The 16,883-nt window shown below is 37.8% G+C and overlaps 1 protein-coding gene across 5 annotated transcripts in view; it reads left to right on the forward strand.

Moving 5' to 3' along the window:
- The window catches only part of HELZ (helicase with zinc finger), a 91,562-nt gene that overhangs the window by 62,127 nt on the left and 12,552 nt on the right, over positions 1-16,883 (forward strand). For all 5 annotated transcript variants that reach the window (XM_040582008.1, XM_040582009.1, XM_040582010.1 and 2 more), the window contains 7 exons: positions 309-456; positions 3,363-3,546; positions 4,503-4,731; positions 8,935-9,139; positions 13,183-13,234; positions 14,070-14,263; positions 16,662-16,872. In XM_040582008.1, coding sequence (XP_040437942.1) covers positions 309-456; positions 3,363-3,546; positions 4,503-4,731; positions 8,935-9,139; positions 13,183-13,234; positions 14,070-14,263; positions 16,662-16,872 — 1,223 coding nt within the window. The remainder of the gene's footprint in view (positions 1-308; positions 457-3,362; positions 3,547-4,502; positions 4,732-8,934; positions 9,140-13,182; positions 13,235-14,069; positions 14,264-16,661; positions 16,873-16,883) is intronic.

Here is a 16,883-nt window from a genome sequence, read left to right on the forward strand (position 1 = left end):
GCTTCAAGTCGCCAGAACTTCTGAGTGAAACATTAGTGAGAATGTTAGTAACTTTGAGCTTTAGATTAGAAGAAAATACTGCCTTTGTAGACAAAGTGTTGAAAAAACATATTTTAATGCCTTCTGCTCGTCTGCAGTATGGAAATAGCAGTTCAGAGAAATCACTTGAACATGCCGAGTAGTAATCAGTGGTTCGATGTTCCTTATGAAGTATTTTGTGATTGCATATTTTATCAGTGAGATTTGCATATTTTATCAGTGAACTCGTATGTAGACTCCACATTTTATTCTGTTTTGCCTTGTTACAGTTATACATCCGAACTTTTCTATGAAGGTAAATTGATGGCAAGTGGAAAGCAGCCAGCACACAAAGATTTCTACCCTTTGACTTTCTTCACAGCACGTGGAGAAGATGTGCAAGAAAAAAATAGTACAGCTTTTTACAATAATGCAGAGGTAACTCTTCTTTGGCTTTATTCTTGATGGTTTTCTTAAAGCTCCACTCCCCCCAAATTTATTGGTTTCTGCTCAGCGTAGGTGGAAGATGTAACCTGTCCTCTACGAGGGAGGGGAACATGGACTTTGCTGAACATGAAGGAGTGAATATTGCAATTGTAGTAAACATTTCCACTAATTTATTTTATTTTTTTCTTTGCAAATTATATGCTGCATATAGTTCTCTTGGGCTCGTTCTTCAGGTTGTCTTTCTGATGGTTTCTGTGACATTCTGATGGATGTATCTTAGCAACTGAGAGTAACTGCAATTTGAAGTAAAACTTAGATTTCTTTGACTGTTGTAGAAATGTTCCCACTCAGTCCTCTGGAGTAACATTTCATATTTGCTGTAATATGTTTAGGATCAGTGTCTAACTGATCATGTGCAGATGAGATATTTTTTTTTTTTGTAGGTGACAGCTTAAGCTTGTTCTCAATATGTTTGTTTCACAGAGGTTTATTTGTGTTCTTCAAAAATTACTTTCATTCTCATTCCTTCCCTTGAGTTAAACCCTCCCCCCCAGCCCAAACCAAACAAAAACACATGCACACCCCCCCCGACGCCCCTGTCCACACCAGACACACACCCCTATCCCAGCTTGGTAATACTTTTTATAGCAGAAGATGCCTTTTTCCAGTCACCTTGAGTTAGGGGAGGGTTGACCCAGCTCCCTTCCACCCGCCCCCACCGAAAAGATGTCCTATGAAATATCCTTGACATTTAAAGAAAAACAAAGACATAGCAGTCATTATTTTTTAATAAACTTAGAGGAATTTTAACTGAAGTTAGGATGCAGTTAACCAGCAGTATTTATTATGAAGCACTGCAGAGCTGCCTGTTTCCCCTTGTTGATCATTGTGCAGTTCATCTGGTGCACAGTTTTTAACCTTTTTGTTGTTGTGCTGCACTCGTTATGCATTCTTTGATATATTAAAAGATCTACTTAAGTTAGCAGATCCAATGACTCCTGGACACATGACTGAAAAAAAACCTGAAGGCACCTGACTACTTTCATTAATCTACTTGAATTGCTTTGCCATTTAAAAAAAAGTTGTATAAACCTAAAAATATCTTCAGTGGCCAAGTAACTGTCTGAAAACTGTGAGTCATTAGTAGCTACAGGCAGAAATGAAGGACAACAGCTGCTTAAATACCAACATGAAAAACTGAAATTCAGATGATGAGAGAGATTTTTGCTTTTGACCCTTAATGGACTTTTGCATTGGGGCATCTTATGGTTCATTGGTGCCTGTATTAAGTATTAATCTGGAAAATACACTTTCCATTTTTGGCTTTAATTCTAAAATTTTCCTATATGGTGTTAATTCTAAATACATATCCAGCAGCTATATGCTTTCAGAGAAGCTTGCCGAAATACCTGCAAAAGATCTTTTTTTGTGCTTTGGTTTTCATAGACAGCAAAGTTTTTTCCAGTGTCCTTTGTCAGTAGAACTAGCTTTTAAATACAAGAATTTATGTTGCAAAATGTTATATTCAGGATTTGCTCAGGAACAGCCACCTGTTTTCCATACTTTCTGAAAATGTGAAACTATAAAAAAGAAACTGTGACTTTTTAAGGATTAATAGATTTTTTATTTATTTGCTTCCTCCTGATTTTTTTTGAATTCTTGAGCTTTTCAATACACTGTTCCAGTTCAGATACATTTTTTAAAAATATACACTTAAATGAGAATGTCTGTCATGTAAGTGGATCTTAGATGCTAAGAAGTCAACATAAACCAACAGACTCTTAGCAGTTAGGAACTACTATGCTTTATAGTATTGTACATACCCATTGTGATTCGTATCCCTCCTCACGTTCCTGAAATGTCCATAAAAATCCCTAGAATTCCCGCTTACCGATTCAAAAAAGAGATACTATAAAAGTTGGAAGCATTCCGTTTATTTTTAACACCCCCTTTCTGCAGCCAAAGATAACTGGGTGAGCAGGGAAGAGAAGAAAGTTAGGAATGCTTGAGGTTCTTGTCGGAAAGACTATCTGCCTGGGTTCCATGAAGAGGCTGAGCTTGCATTGTGATGCTGTAGGAAAACTGCGTTCATCAATTATCATGCTTTATATAGCTGGATAAATATTTATTAAATGACATATTGACAGGTTTTGAATGACATGGTGAATGCAAATGTAAAAAAAAAGGGGGAACTACAAACCTTTTCTGAATTTATTCAGAAATACCTTCTGTAGCGCGGTATCTGTTCGGTGTGTTGAAACAGAAGCTGCTATGCCTGGTGCTTTTTTGGCAGGAGGTAACTTTGAGCCTGTCTCCTCACAGGAGGAGGTTTTTGGGTTTTATTACTCATTAGTCCTCTCAGGTGGCACGCTTAATAGTATTTTATAGAGATGAGCTAGCAGTTGATGGATAATCTGAAACTCCTGATGGTATCCTTTGCAAATGGAAGTGATTCTGCTCTGGAGTCATCAAATTCTAATATGACATATATAAAATCCAGAATAAAAATAAAATAATCCTATTTAGGCAGTATATTTACTTCGGAAATTAAATAAACTATGGTAAGAAATGTCCTACTGCGCTTGACATTTTCATAAGAGCATAAGCATGAAAATTAAGGTTATTGATATAATTTCCCTGCTTGTACTTGAAAGGTGACATTTTTGTGAGCAAAGTTTTATATTAAGGTTGAAAAAAGGTACTGTATAGTAAATACATTGTTTTAATACATGATATCTTAGAGTATCACTATGAAATGCAAGAGTATTGTTGCTTCTTCAGTAAAACTATGTAATACTCTGTCACGTAAACGTTTTAGAGCTTTAAAAGTCAAATTCGCTTATCAAAGAATGATCTTCAGTGGAGCATACTTTTAAGAATTCTGACTTTCTTTTAAGGTGTTTGAGGTAGTAGAGCGTGTTGAAGAATTAAGAAGAAAATGGCCTGTTGCCTGGGGCAAATTGGATGATGGCAGTATAGGTGTCGTAACACCTTATGCTGATCAAGTGTTCAGAATTCGGGCTGAACTTCGGAAAAAAAGACTGTCTGATGTCAGTGTAGAGAGAGTGCTAAACGTTCAGGGTAAGTAAGAGTTACATGTCTCAAAGATATGCTAAGGAAGTGAAAAGTGTGACTGGTGAAATTAAGTAAGACTTACTAAAATAATCTTAAAACGATTGGAACAAAAGGAGAGCTGTGATGTAGTCCATAAAAAACGAGGTATCAAAATCAAATTGGCAAGTATGCTGATTATATGTTACTCCAGCATTGGATACCAAAGCAATAAACTTTATTTATTTATCTTTTTTCAAAATTAAGTTCAAGCTTAAGTTCATTTTTTTAAAATGAATTGATTTAATGAAAAATTGAAAATGTGAAAACTGCTGGATTTTTATGATGAGTTCCAAGTAAAAATGTAACAAGGCTTTAGCCTCGAAATGTTTTACTGATTTTTGCATTTGTGGAATAGACTGTAAAAAGGAATCCATGAATTTAGGTATGTGATCCTGGAATCACATTGATAACAAGAATTTTGTGTAGGTGTAGCCTGTTGCTAGGTTGCAGTTTTAGTCAGTAATAAACAAAGGAAGATAATAAAGTAGCTGAGTGACAGTGAGTGGTGTGTTCTATCATGGTAGGTACTTGTATATTTGGGAAATTTTGAAATATGAAACAAGAATGTCCAGAACTTTTTTTTTTTTTAAGGTAGAATAAATAAATCCATCCAAGATCTGTTATCGGCTGACTGGCAACATTGTAAAGATAGCTAGCATTCCAGAAAGTTCTGGAGTGATTAATATCAAGATGAAAAATAAGTTTTTTAAAGAGAAAATATTCTTGTAATAGAATGTGCTATTTATAGTGCATCTTTTAAAATTTTTAAATCTTATTATTCTTGCATAAAGCTATTCATGTGAAGGGTAGCTTCTTCAGAATGTCTAGGTGTGAAATCTGGCTGGCAAGTGCAGTGGTCTGATGGTGTTACCAGCAGAAATAGCTACAATTATCTCAGACCTTTGTTTTTTGTTTCCTTTTAGGAAAACAGTTCAGAGTTTTGTTTCTCAGCACAGTACGAACACGGCACACATGCAAACATAAGCAAACACCAATTAAAAGGAAAGAGCAGTTACTGGAGGATTCAACAGAAGACTTGGATTATGGGTTTCTGTCTAATTACAAACTGCTGAACACTGCCATTACAAGAGCACAGTCCTTGGTGGCTGTGGTGGGAGATCCTATCGCTTTATGTTCCATTGGAAGATGCAGGTACTTCATATATGTTTTGTAGTTAATCAAGGCTAAGGATGATAGAAAATGTGTTTATCTGTGACTGATGGATTTAATAAAAAAGATGGATTTTCTTTCAGGTGCCAAATAAGACACAGCATATTTAAACCCTTAAAATAACTGTATAATGAAATTAAAATTCTTCATGTGTATATCCATACAAATACCACGAAGATGGCAAAGCGTTAGTTGTGTCCCCAGCTCTTGCAGAGGCTTGAATCTGCAGGCGTGATTTCAGCTTGCCCAACGCGTGCTGCTGAAGCTCACCCCTCGGGCAGAGCAGGCAGGTGTAGCCCCGCGCAGACTGAGGAGCGTTGTTGTACGCCACGGTGGCTCTGCAATGCCATCTGCCAGGTCACCGTGGAGCTGGAAGCATGCAGTTGTGCAAGGGCCACCCTGTCCCCCGATTAGTAAGTCTTGCTCACAGGGAAGAGAGGGGACATTTTGTTTTCAATGATAGTGAAGAAAACCACTCCAGACGAGAGGCAGAGCGTTTTAGTATCCTCTGTGGGTGGACAAGTCTGGCTTTTTTTGTTGCTTTTTTGGGTTTGGTTTGTTCTGGTTTTACCTTCTTATCCAGAGTCACCACATATAACAGCCTACAGAGAAAAAGTGTGAGATATCCACCACCTGGTCGTTGATAAACTGTCTTTTAATGTATTTATAGTTGCTCTAGTTTTTACTTGACAGTAACAATTGAAGAAGCTTCATTTTATTTTCTAGTGGTTTTGTTAATATGCCTATTATAATTTTATTATTTTATCTATAAATAAAAGTAATATATAATTTGGAATTAAAAATTGTGACGTAATGTAGTATTGTGAAGTTGAATATTATGGCAGTTGTATGAGAGTAGAAGACTTGAAAACCATTATTTGTGTTTTTATGTGTCTTCATGATATTAGGAAAAAACTCATTAAGATTTGAGTGAATTTACTTTTTATAGACCTAAATGAAGAAATGTGAAAAATGCTAAGAGATGTAAACACTGATGTTAAGGATACCAAGTTGTTGGTCTTCAAAGGTTTCTTCTTTGATGGAAGAGCTGAAATTTTGGGATGATCAGAGATAAACCCTGAGGCTTATTTCTCGAAGAGAGGAAATGCTGCACTGACTACATTATTAAAATAAAGCTAAAAATATGTGTTAGTTGTTTTATCTATGTTGTGTTCTACTTTCCTGAGCAGTATTCATCTACTGTATTGAAAATGGATGCGGTTTTCAAAGATTAGGATTGAAAACCCAAATGGAAACCAAACTTTTGATATGAAATGTGACCTGAATTCAACCACATACCTGCTGGGGACGTCACGAGCATCCATACATTAACACAGTGATTGGCTCTAAACCGCTAATAACTTCTTATTAAAAGAGAAGTAACGGCTGTGGTTTTATTTTACTTTTCCCATTACCTGCCTGGTTTTCTTTTTAGACACGATCTGGTTTATGTAACTGATGAGAAGGAGCTCTGTGCCTCCCGAGCACTTGATCCATAAATGGCGTCTGTTACAGTCTGCTGGTAACAGTCTCTAGTCCATCATGATGCTTACGCTGCAGAGATTCATGACTAGCTGTAGAGGTTGCCGTGCTGTGCTGACGGAGGTTTCTCTTACCACTTGTTCGGAAATTACTCTGAGTTGATAAATTTTGCTTCTTTTCCCTACGTTGGGGTTCAGGATGTGCGGTGTTGCCTAAGTCAGAGAGTTAGTTAATCCCTAGTTAGTCTAGCTAGGACCATTATTGGTTCTCTAACCATTTGTTTAAATACAGCTTTTGTTGGAGAACGATCATACATTGTACTCTGAATCCCAACGGGGAAGATAACCTCCTGAATTTTGAGTGTTGAGGCTTTAAATTAGATACTCAAGGGGGACCCAGTTTTCAAATGCGGGAGCTCAGCAGTTTCTCCAAGTATGGCTCCTTCAACGTATCTGAAATAGGGCATGCAAAAACTTGTTAAAATCCAAGTATAGGCTATCAGCATGGTACATGAGTTAGTCTTGGCAGTTAGGGATTGAGTTTGCTTTTCGAAGAACAGCAGCTTTATGTATGTATAGCTGCTCAAAATTATAAACCCGAAAGATAATTAAGAAACAAGGAGCAGCGGAGCTTTATTAAGATGTATCTCAAGCTTTCGCTTTAATACACCATTGTCTTGTTTCACTGAATAATTGAACGTTCACCCTTTGAAATAGTGCTGGAGGGGCTCAGGCATGCTGCTGGAAAGATGGTTCTTTTTTAGTACAACAGGAGTACAGAAGTCTGAAAGAAGTGACATTTCGTTAGGAAAAACAGACCTCAAAAAAGTTTAGAGAGTACTTGAATTTTATAAATATTCTAATACCTGTCAAAATGAGTCAAGGCTCTGTAATGATAGTTGTAGAGAGCTTTGTGAAGTATGCCCAGGGTAATCATTACATTTCTGTGTGTTGCAATCGGACTAGACAGGGCTGTTTTGGCAGACACTCACTTTAAACTCCAGAGCACACTGTAAAACAGAGGCAGCGGTATTTTATTCTCTGTTCTTACACCCCAGTACAAGTGTTCCATGTGTAGAGAGACTGCTTGGGGCATTTTAAGCAAAAGTGGATAGGTCTCAGTGGATTTGTGGTACTTGGCAGTGGGTTTGGTGACTGAATTGATTAATCAGAGGGAGTTCCGTCATTAAAGCATCGCAGCGAAGTATTTCATTTTGGTTTTTAATCCTTGCTTAAAACCTTGCAAGATACTTACAGGGAAATGCAGAGAAAGGGCCATCTTGTATTCTGAATTTTAAAAGAGCATTTCTTCCCTCTATAAAATCACAACAGAAGATGGGCTTTTAGGGAAAACTATTTTGAATTCTTAAATACATCAGTAACATTACAGTATTCTTGCAGGAGAGGCACTTACTCTTTTTTACAAGCCAGGTACTCAGCAAAATGTGACACTGCTGTTAAAATTAGCATGTAGCAATCTCATTTTACAGGTTTTGGGGAAATAACAGTATAACAGTGCTTGCTTATAGGCCAGACCTTATTACTGAGGTCTCTCTCTCTATGTATAGATATATACTCTATATATATCTGTATATATCTATATATATAGATATAGACTCTATATAACTAGCGTGAATTATAGTCAAGTCCACCTTTAAGATCATTGTCTTTTTAATACTCTTTTAAAATAATTTTCATTACACTTGATTTTTTGAAAGAGAATAACTCGATCAGGTGTTTGGTTTTCTTTTTTAAGTGACATCTTCAGATCTTATTTAAATAGCTTTTAAGCGTAAGTAACTTCACCTAAAAATTCCCTTGAGGTTAAAAAAAAATAAATAGTAAGTCTAAAATTTTTGTGTAGATCTGGCTGTGGATATTGAAAACGTAAAGGCTTTTTTTTGTAAGCAATAGAAAGACATGTCATGAGAAAGCAGAAGATGGGTAGGAATTCTCTTCTATTACATGGTTTAAATAACCCCTCCACCCTCCAAAAAGTTGGATACAGAATTTTTCTAGAGGTCACGTGTCATCTGATGGTTGTCTTTCTGGCTTGACACACCTTCTACATTTTAAAGGAGTATCTAACACACGGTGAAATAGGTGCTTTTGTTTTCCACCAGAGGATCTCAACGGCCCTCTAGATACTCCTCTGACATTTTCATGTGACTCTGAAGTGTTTCCCAAGAGTAGTTTTGAGGGTATATCTTGACTTTGGTATTTGTGACACTGGAATTGAATGACCTATTTAAATTCGTAGAATCTTTTGGGCATGTTCTGGGACTGACAATCTATATAATCCCTGTGACTCTTTGAGCTTTATTAAATTCCATAAATCAGATGCTTTCCAGAATTCTAAGCATTTTATTCACCGTGTTTTATTTTCTAGGAAAAAATTCCAAGTCAGACCTGTCTGTGACCATATTTAAATGTGATATACACATGGTATTTAAATGTGATACACAGTGCTGTGATCTGATATGTGTGGACAGACCCATATGTCCATTTTAAGTGACTGGGGAGCTTTGCATTATGCTGTGGGGTTCAGATGCGTGGATCAGGTTGCAGGATGGCTGGCTTGGTGTGTAAAATGAGCATACATGAAAAATAAAAATGCCACACAGTTATATTAAATCTATTTTAATTTTAACAGCACCCATCGAGTCTTACTCCTTTTTATTGTTTCTAAAAATTGTTTCCATAGGAAATTTTGGGAAAGGTTTATTGCCCTATGTCACGAGAATGAAAGTCTCCATGGTATCACATTTGAACAGATCAAAGCTCAGCTGGAAGCTTTGGAGTTAAAGAAAACTTATGTGTTGAACCCACTGGCTCCAGAGTTTATCCCCCGAGCTCTTCGGCACCAACATTCAGCGAATGCCACCAAACAGCAGCAGTCGCCACCAAAGGTAAGGTTTTACTGATGATGAATTTTGTCAGGAGGTGGAAGTGAATGTAGAAATGCCTTTTGAGAAATGATATAAAAAGGTTTATGGAACAAGTTGTTTGTTTTAAAATGGCATCAATGCAGTCAGCTATGAATGCAGATTCCAGAGGGATCCTCGGCATTTTCAAGTGAAAGCTCTAGGCTTGTATTATAATACAGTATTTAGCAACATAGCTCGGGGTTGTCCAAGCCTTGTTTCCTTACTGAAAGATAAACCTTGGGTCACTCTGTTCATTGACTGTGTTGCACCGACTCTGATGAATTTCAACCATGGATCTTGGCCTCAGTATTTAGATAAGGCAAATGAAAGCTTCTGAACGAGAGGCAATCCCTGTCCCGAGCAGCTTGTGCTCTGACTGTACCCCAAAAACCAGCGGGTTGATGTAGCAGTGGCAAGAAGTACAAGGAAGCAACAAAGTAATAAATAGCGATTTGGTTTGATCTAAAAGTCACATTTAAAATTCAGGGGTTTCTGTTATGTAAGATAGTTGTGTGATTTAATTAATAATACTTTATAAACCAGTGTATCACGTAGATTAGCTCACTGATAATGTCCTTCAGAAGACCAGATCTCATTATCATCAAGAGAGCAGAGAGATGAAATTGCCGCTCAGTGGTAATTTTACTAGTTTTTTTTATAAAAGTAGGTAAAGAAGCGATACAAATACATCACTTCCTTAAGGTGATAGAGAATAAGACTAAATTTTGGAGCTTTTTTGGGGGGTGATATATTAGTAATTAATTCAGTTTTCATAGTTCTTTGTAGTTTATTTCAAACCCATTTGAGTTATAATTTAATTAAATTGTGTTTAGAGACGCAAATAAAATGCAGGTTGTTAGCTTTGTGATGAATTCTGCTGTACAAGAAGGAAGAAACGTGCATGTTTTCCATGGCTTTGCATTTTTGCTGCTGGCTTTATCATTTAAATGAAATTTTTACAACAGGCTTTTTAACAGTACAAAAAGGAAAGCCTTCCCTTTGGCAGTCCTTCCCAAAAGAGAGTTTGTAAGTGAGAACATTTGGTTTCTTCATCAGGATTGCATTACTTTCTGAAACAAACACCAGATTTCTAAAGCATCTAGTCATGTGTCAAAACACTAGGCGTACAGAAAACTGTGAATTAAAAAATCATTGTCTTTAAAAATCGTTGCTGCACTCTGATTTTTCATGAGTGCTTTGGTCTTGAACACATTTTCTTTAATAATAGAACATCACTCTCCATGCTTTTTGTTTCCTAAACCGAAAGAAGAGTGTTTGAAAATGCAGGTATGGTACATTTAAAAAAAAAAAAAAAAAAAAAAAAAAGGGTGAGGGAAGTCAGAGTCTTGTGACTAGACCATTCTGTTTATTTTTCTTCCAGTTTGTTAGTAAACTGAGTGCTTGTGCTGCAGAAATCAGAAGAGACACCTTCAAACTGCCAGCACTGTCTTTTCAGCTTAAGATCTGAAGTGCTTTAACCACCTAGATCATAATTGTAATAAAATCTCTTCCCTCTGAATACAGTTGACAGCTAGCATGTGCAGAAACAGAAAGCAAGCAGGTAATACTGCAACACACACAGAAGATGTCTGTGATAAGCGATACATTTCCCTTTGCTCAAGCCTTAAAAGCAGATGGTTAGCTTTGCTTATTTTAGACCTCCTAAGTACAATATTTAACATTAAAAGATGAAAGATTAAAAGCCTAGTGCTGGTGTATTTTGTAGCGAAAAAGTGAGAACAGCATTTTGTGGTGAGTTTATGGACATCTGTGCAGTTCAGGGCTTGTTTTTCACATGCTGTGAAAAGTGATTTTGTAAAACTGGTGCTGCCTTATTCAGCAGAATTGCTCTTGGATTTATGTAAGGACATTAAAAACCTCTTTACTGTTTATTTTTTAAAGAGGAGGAGAAGTTTCAGTCCCGTCTCTCTGAGAAGGAAATAGCTAATGTGGAGCTGGCTAGCGGTGGGGCTGCTGTGCTCGCGGCAGCCCTGTCTGGGGGGGCATCTGCCTTCACCTGCGTCCGGGTGGTTTGGCCGGGGGTGGTGGCCCTGCGGGAGGAGCAGCAGAGCTGGGTGGGCGCAGCCCTTATTAAAGGTGATGATGTGGAAACGGAAAGTTTCAGAACTCGGAGCTTCCCGCAGGGTAGTTAACATCCAGTAAATTAGGCTCTGAATTTTACGGCTCTGCCTACCTCCCGCTCACTGCCTGTGCTCCAGCTTTTTGGCCCGGATTCAGGCACTTAATCAGGATGCATTGTCATCCTGGACATTTCATACAGGCGGTGAGGACCACTGGTCTGATTAACTCTCTGGAGAATCCTCTCCTCTCCTGCCAGTTCACGGAAAGGAGGATCCTAGGAGTGACGAGGCTGTTAACTGCTTAAGTCACCTGAATCTCGGTCTGAATTGCCTCTAAGTGCCTTTATGTAATGTGGATTTTTATACTCTGAAGGTGGAGCAGGTTTTTAGAGGAAACTGAGTGTAGCTGTGCTCCAGTGCTCTCAACTGCCATCAGGTAAAATGTAGGTTTAGCTGGTTTTTAGATGGGTGGGGAAACGAACCTTGTCGTGGAAATCTTTGAGAAATTACAACAGTTAATGTTATAATAGACAATTAGAAAGTGATTAAACTATCAAAACCATTAAAAGAAAAAGACAGAAGGAAGCCAGCGCCTCCCTTCCCTGACTCACACGTGGCCCCAGTTGGTATATATTTACCGGTCTGATACCGTTACATGCTAAATGTTCAACAGGACAGCTATTCTTATGAATTTATGTCATTATTTGCTATTTCAGTTTTAAAAATATGGCACCTATAAAATACAAGTCTGGTAGGTAAAACCAGAGATTTGGTAGGCTTCTGCACATAGCTTGATGCTAACTGACAGCGTAAGAGATACAGAAATACTTTGTGCAAACCATAAGTGATTAAGGCATATAGCTGCTCTACAGTTTTAGACTGAATCTTCTCTTTAGTGAATAAACAGGTTTCTTTTAAGTACTGCAATGAAAAGCAAGTATTATTTTATTTTTCAATAATTCATTTTTAAAATGAGAGGGAAATGCAGAGACCAGTTCTTTAATCTGGTTTATGCATGAATCAACATTGTCAAACAACCTGTCTCTGTACCCTGACTAATTTGCTCAGACTGCTGGAAAACTGCCTAGACTTATCTCCTGGGCAAAAAAAAGTTTTGCAGCATCAAAGAGTCTTAAGATTTATTTTAAATTTGTGAAAGTACTTAGGTCCAGATTAAGTAAGGTATTCCTATCCTGCAAAAGACTGTAGAGCATACTAGCATTTGAATATGTGCTCACAGTTTATGCATATTAACTAATTAGTTGATGCTGTAAGCTCATGAGCATGTAGGAGGGATAACTCGGTTCTGTTAATCTCCTTTTCTAATGTACAATTCACCAAGGAAAGACAGTTTCCCCAGAATACTCTGGTTTTGAGTCTGCTATCCCATACTTTGGTGAGCAGTCCAGAAGCAGATACAGGAGATGGGGTAGGCAGGCAATGTCTAATGAGGCTGGGTGAGTAAGTGAGTAAAACTAGTGGCAGCTGCTTCGTCTCCAAGGTTCTTGAGCTGAAACCTGGAGAAGAAAATGGATCATGCTTCCACTAAGAGCAGCTATGGAAGAGGAATACTGAGGGTTGTGTTATACTGGGTGGTGCTCCTTCAAGGAATGAGGCAGCAGGAAATAAAACGGTGAGAAATGAAACTCAAGGCAGCTTGCTGTAACTGTCCTTGCGTCTGAAAACACCTTAGGAGAGAGTATTCCCAGAGGGACAGCAATGACCCACTGGTTAATTGAATTAGTGGTATTTAATGTCCAGCTTTCTGGATTCGTAGTCAGGTAATGGAAGTGAACAGCGGAATGCGTAAGAATGAAACGTTTTGCTAACTTCTTTCAAACTTTATTTTGTATTTAATTATAATTATAATGTTCACTTGAAATAAAAAGCTTTGGTTTATGTAAGAATGCAAAACATAACTGTTACTGTTTTTTCTGTTTAAAGGGCAAGGTCCATCTTCATAGTCAGAATGACCATTTCCCACCTGATGGAATTGGTAAGTATCTCTGCGGTTACTGAAGAATTCCTCCGAGCTCATGCTGATTTGGCTCCGGTGAGGTTGATGATAATTTCATATAAATTGAGTACCTGGTCTCTTCTCTATTCGAAAGCCATTTACTACTTGCGTGCATTTGGGAAACGGATTATAGGCTGTTAAGTGGACATCAGGTATTTCCAAGGCTGTCCCTTTATAGGTGTTGTGCAGAGCCTTAACACAGCATAGTTGTTGGCTGCTTAAAACCGGCTGTGTTTGAAATTCATAATGTAAAATACTGTGCCAGTGTATTTGCACTAGAAGAGTTAGGATATTGTGTTGCATGCACTGTTTAATGATGTACTTTGAACTTAAATTGTGCTGTCATATATCCAGATGTTACTGATCATACTTTTGCAAGGTAGTATGTAACAGCTTAATAATTTTGTTATTAATTTGAAAAAGCAATAATGTAAAGCTTGTCTTCCCTAACGACAGGAGGATTATTTTAGTTTTTGATGCAGTGTTTAACAGCCAGTCTGACTGTCAACATATTTAATGGGGTTGGGACATTCTTTCATTAATGCAGTTACCAGCTACCTGTTTCTCTGCATCTCAACTCATATTTTCTGCCTCTTCAAATTTTTGAAATGGGAAACAGGATTTGATTAATGATTTCTGTAGGTGTATCACAACTATAGTGTTAGAGAGTTGCACATGTACTTTATAAAGATAGAAGCTATTAGGATGAAAAAAAGAAGTAGTCTTCATATTCCTTTTGAGTGTGATGATCTTTTTTTTTGGTGTATGTATGTATATATCTTTTTTTTTTCTTTCTTTCTTTCTTTCTTTTCAGTTCAGCCCAATCCTTCTGTTCTAATTGGAAATCCTATCCGAGCATATACTCCTCCCCCTCCTCCTCTGGGACCTCACCCCAATCTGGGGAAATCTCCAAGTCCTGTTCAAAGGATAGATCCACACACTGGGACAAGTATTCTCTATGTACCTGCTGTCTATGGAGGAAATATGGTCATGTCTGTGCCTTTGCCTGTAAGAATTCATTGTTGTTTGTTTTTTTTTTTTTTTTCTCCTCCCCTCAATTATTGTACATACAAAAATAAATAGCAAAATCAGTTAGTGAATATTTTGCAAGTTTTTTTCAGCATTTTACTTCAAATATGTCCCCTTTAGGAGTGGCTGTGCAGAGAACCATCAGAAAATGAGGGCTTAAAACTATTGCTCCCACAAATAACTCGAGGCAGCCTAAAAGCAATTTCATGTTCATGTAACTTGGTGTATATTCTCAGCTTTAGGTTTAGGCACACCAGTGGAATCTGTCTCATCTGACTTGAGATACCTGCATCTGAATTAATTGCCTATTTCAGTTCTTAATCATTGGAGAGACACAGGTGATTCAGATGGAGCTTGTTTCTCTTTATTGGCTTCGTGCAGTTTAAATTACCAGCTTTGGATGTCTGCAGTGCAAGGTGTCTGAAGTGAAGTGATAAGAAAAATAAGCATAATGGGATATTTTCCCCTTCCAGAACCTCATAGTGAATCAATTTCTTCTCCAATCCCTTTCCTTAATGGCATTTGAGAACACGATGAAGATCCCTAATCAGGTCTTTTAGGCTACATTAACGTATGGCTTTTTGCATTACAAATAAACCTATCCCACCAAAATTCACACAAATTAAAGAAGCAGCCTCTGCTTTATTTTCTAACCTTCACAGTCACGTATTCCAGGAGGAAAACGGGGAGAAAAGAACAAGAGCTGCACATGTGATGCTGTGGAGTGACATGTATGTCTTGTACACAGCTCCTGAAGACTCTGGGAAGGACATGGAACCCACGCATGCAGATGTGTTTAATTCCATCATAGTGCTAAATGTTGGCATACAGTTACTTTGTTTTCTTAATAATTATGAGTCCTCTATTGGTTATTGATGCTGTATAGGGGACTTCTGTAGGAACTCTAGTTTCAGTTGTATGTCTTAGACCAGCTGGCTTCTATAAATTGGTTTTCGCTGCTGGGTCAAGATTTTTTCCTTTTCCTAGCTTACTAGAAATCCTCATTGATGGATAGTTTTAAATGCAGTGAGGAGGCCAGCAGCTGTATCTCTGTCATGTTTGCTCACATAATATTAATATCAAGTCAAGGTAACTTAAAAAGTTCTGTCTTATTGTTCCAAGGTTAATGTATTTTTATGTATTTCCAGTCAAAAGAAATATATTTTTAAAAAAGTATTTTTGAGCTCACCTTCCCTGAGGATGGATTTTTTAAATTACTAAGTGGGGTGACTGAGGTACTAATGAGACATCTAATTTTGAAAAGAAGCTTGTTGGAGATGATTTGAGATTGTACAGATGCAGTAGTAGCCTAAAGCTAAAGTTCAAAGTGCACATTTCAAGGGCAAACACTAAATTAAAAAAAGAATTGCGTGAAAGTTGTTACTCTTAAACCAGGTAGGGACTGAAGTAAAATGTGTTTATGTTCATGTAAGATAAAATGATCTCTTTGCTTTGTTTAAGGCAGTTTCCATAGCCAAGGTAAAAACACGAGGAGGTTGTCTGCTGTCATCAGTAAAGGATGCTTTGTCAGCCTGAGTGTTGACGATTACTTCCCTGCACTCTCCTCTTATGCAAAAGTTTCCTTCTTTTAATAAATTCCCTACAGGGCAAAATGGAACGAATTTGATCCAGAGCTGTCTTCCTTTGCATTCCTTTTAGGAGTAAAATTTAAAACGTTGTAAAAACTCCTGACTCTGACATGCTTTCAGGAGGTGGATTTTACTTCCAATATTTAGGAAGATGATCTGTCACAGCTGTGCCATGTAGCACAGGCACTGGGGAGCAGCCCTGCCATCCTTAACATACCGAGAGACCCTTGATTTTACCAGTAGTCCTGTTATTCACCGGGCGTCTCATGGGTGCTGAGGTACGAGACACCCGCTCCTGTTACAAGATTACAGCACTGAGTGGTAAAAGGACCATAAAGGACCTCAGGTTAGAGGCTCTTTCCATCCCCCCTGAGACATAGCCTAATGTCTCTTAATTACCGGGAGAAAGGGTGTTTCATTTTCTTGAACTTCACCCCCTCCTATTAATTTACAGAAGAGATTAATACCAAGTTTATTAAAATGCGGTTTGTCCATCAGTCTCTTCTCTGTGAATTTTGAGACCATTGAAACAAGAATGGGTTTTGATACAAATTTTTTTTGCCCAGGATAGTTCTCCAAAACTTTTGCTCCTTGCCTCTTGCTGCTAGGTCTGTTCCTACTGCTCTCCCTTTGCAGCACCACCTGCAGTTGTGTGTTAGTGTGTCAGGTCATCTGATGTATGGAAAATTGCCTATTACTCAGCTAATATCAGTGTGCTTGTTACTTTACTTCCTTTACTGTACCTTAACAGATTGCAATTTTTTTTTTTTTTTTTTTTAATTATGTAGGTACCGTGGACGGGGTATCAGGGTAGGTTTGCAGTTGACCCTCGAATCATTACTCATCAAGCAGCTATGGCATATAATATGAACCTGTTACAGGCACATGGGCGTGGGTCTCCTATACCTTATGGCCTGGGACATCATTCCCCAGTTAGCATAGGACAACAGCAGCAGCTTCAGCATCAAGACAAGGAGCAACATGAACAAAGTCGAAATGGTTAGTTGTTG

Source organism: Falco naumanni, chromosome 1 (assembly GCF_017639655.2).
Source record: "Falco naumanni isolate bFalNau1 chromosome 1, bFalNau1.pat, whole genome shotgun sequence".
Lineage (NCBI taxonomy): Eukaryota > Metazoa > Chordata > Aves > Falconiformes > Falconidae > Falco > Falco naumanni.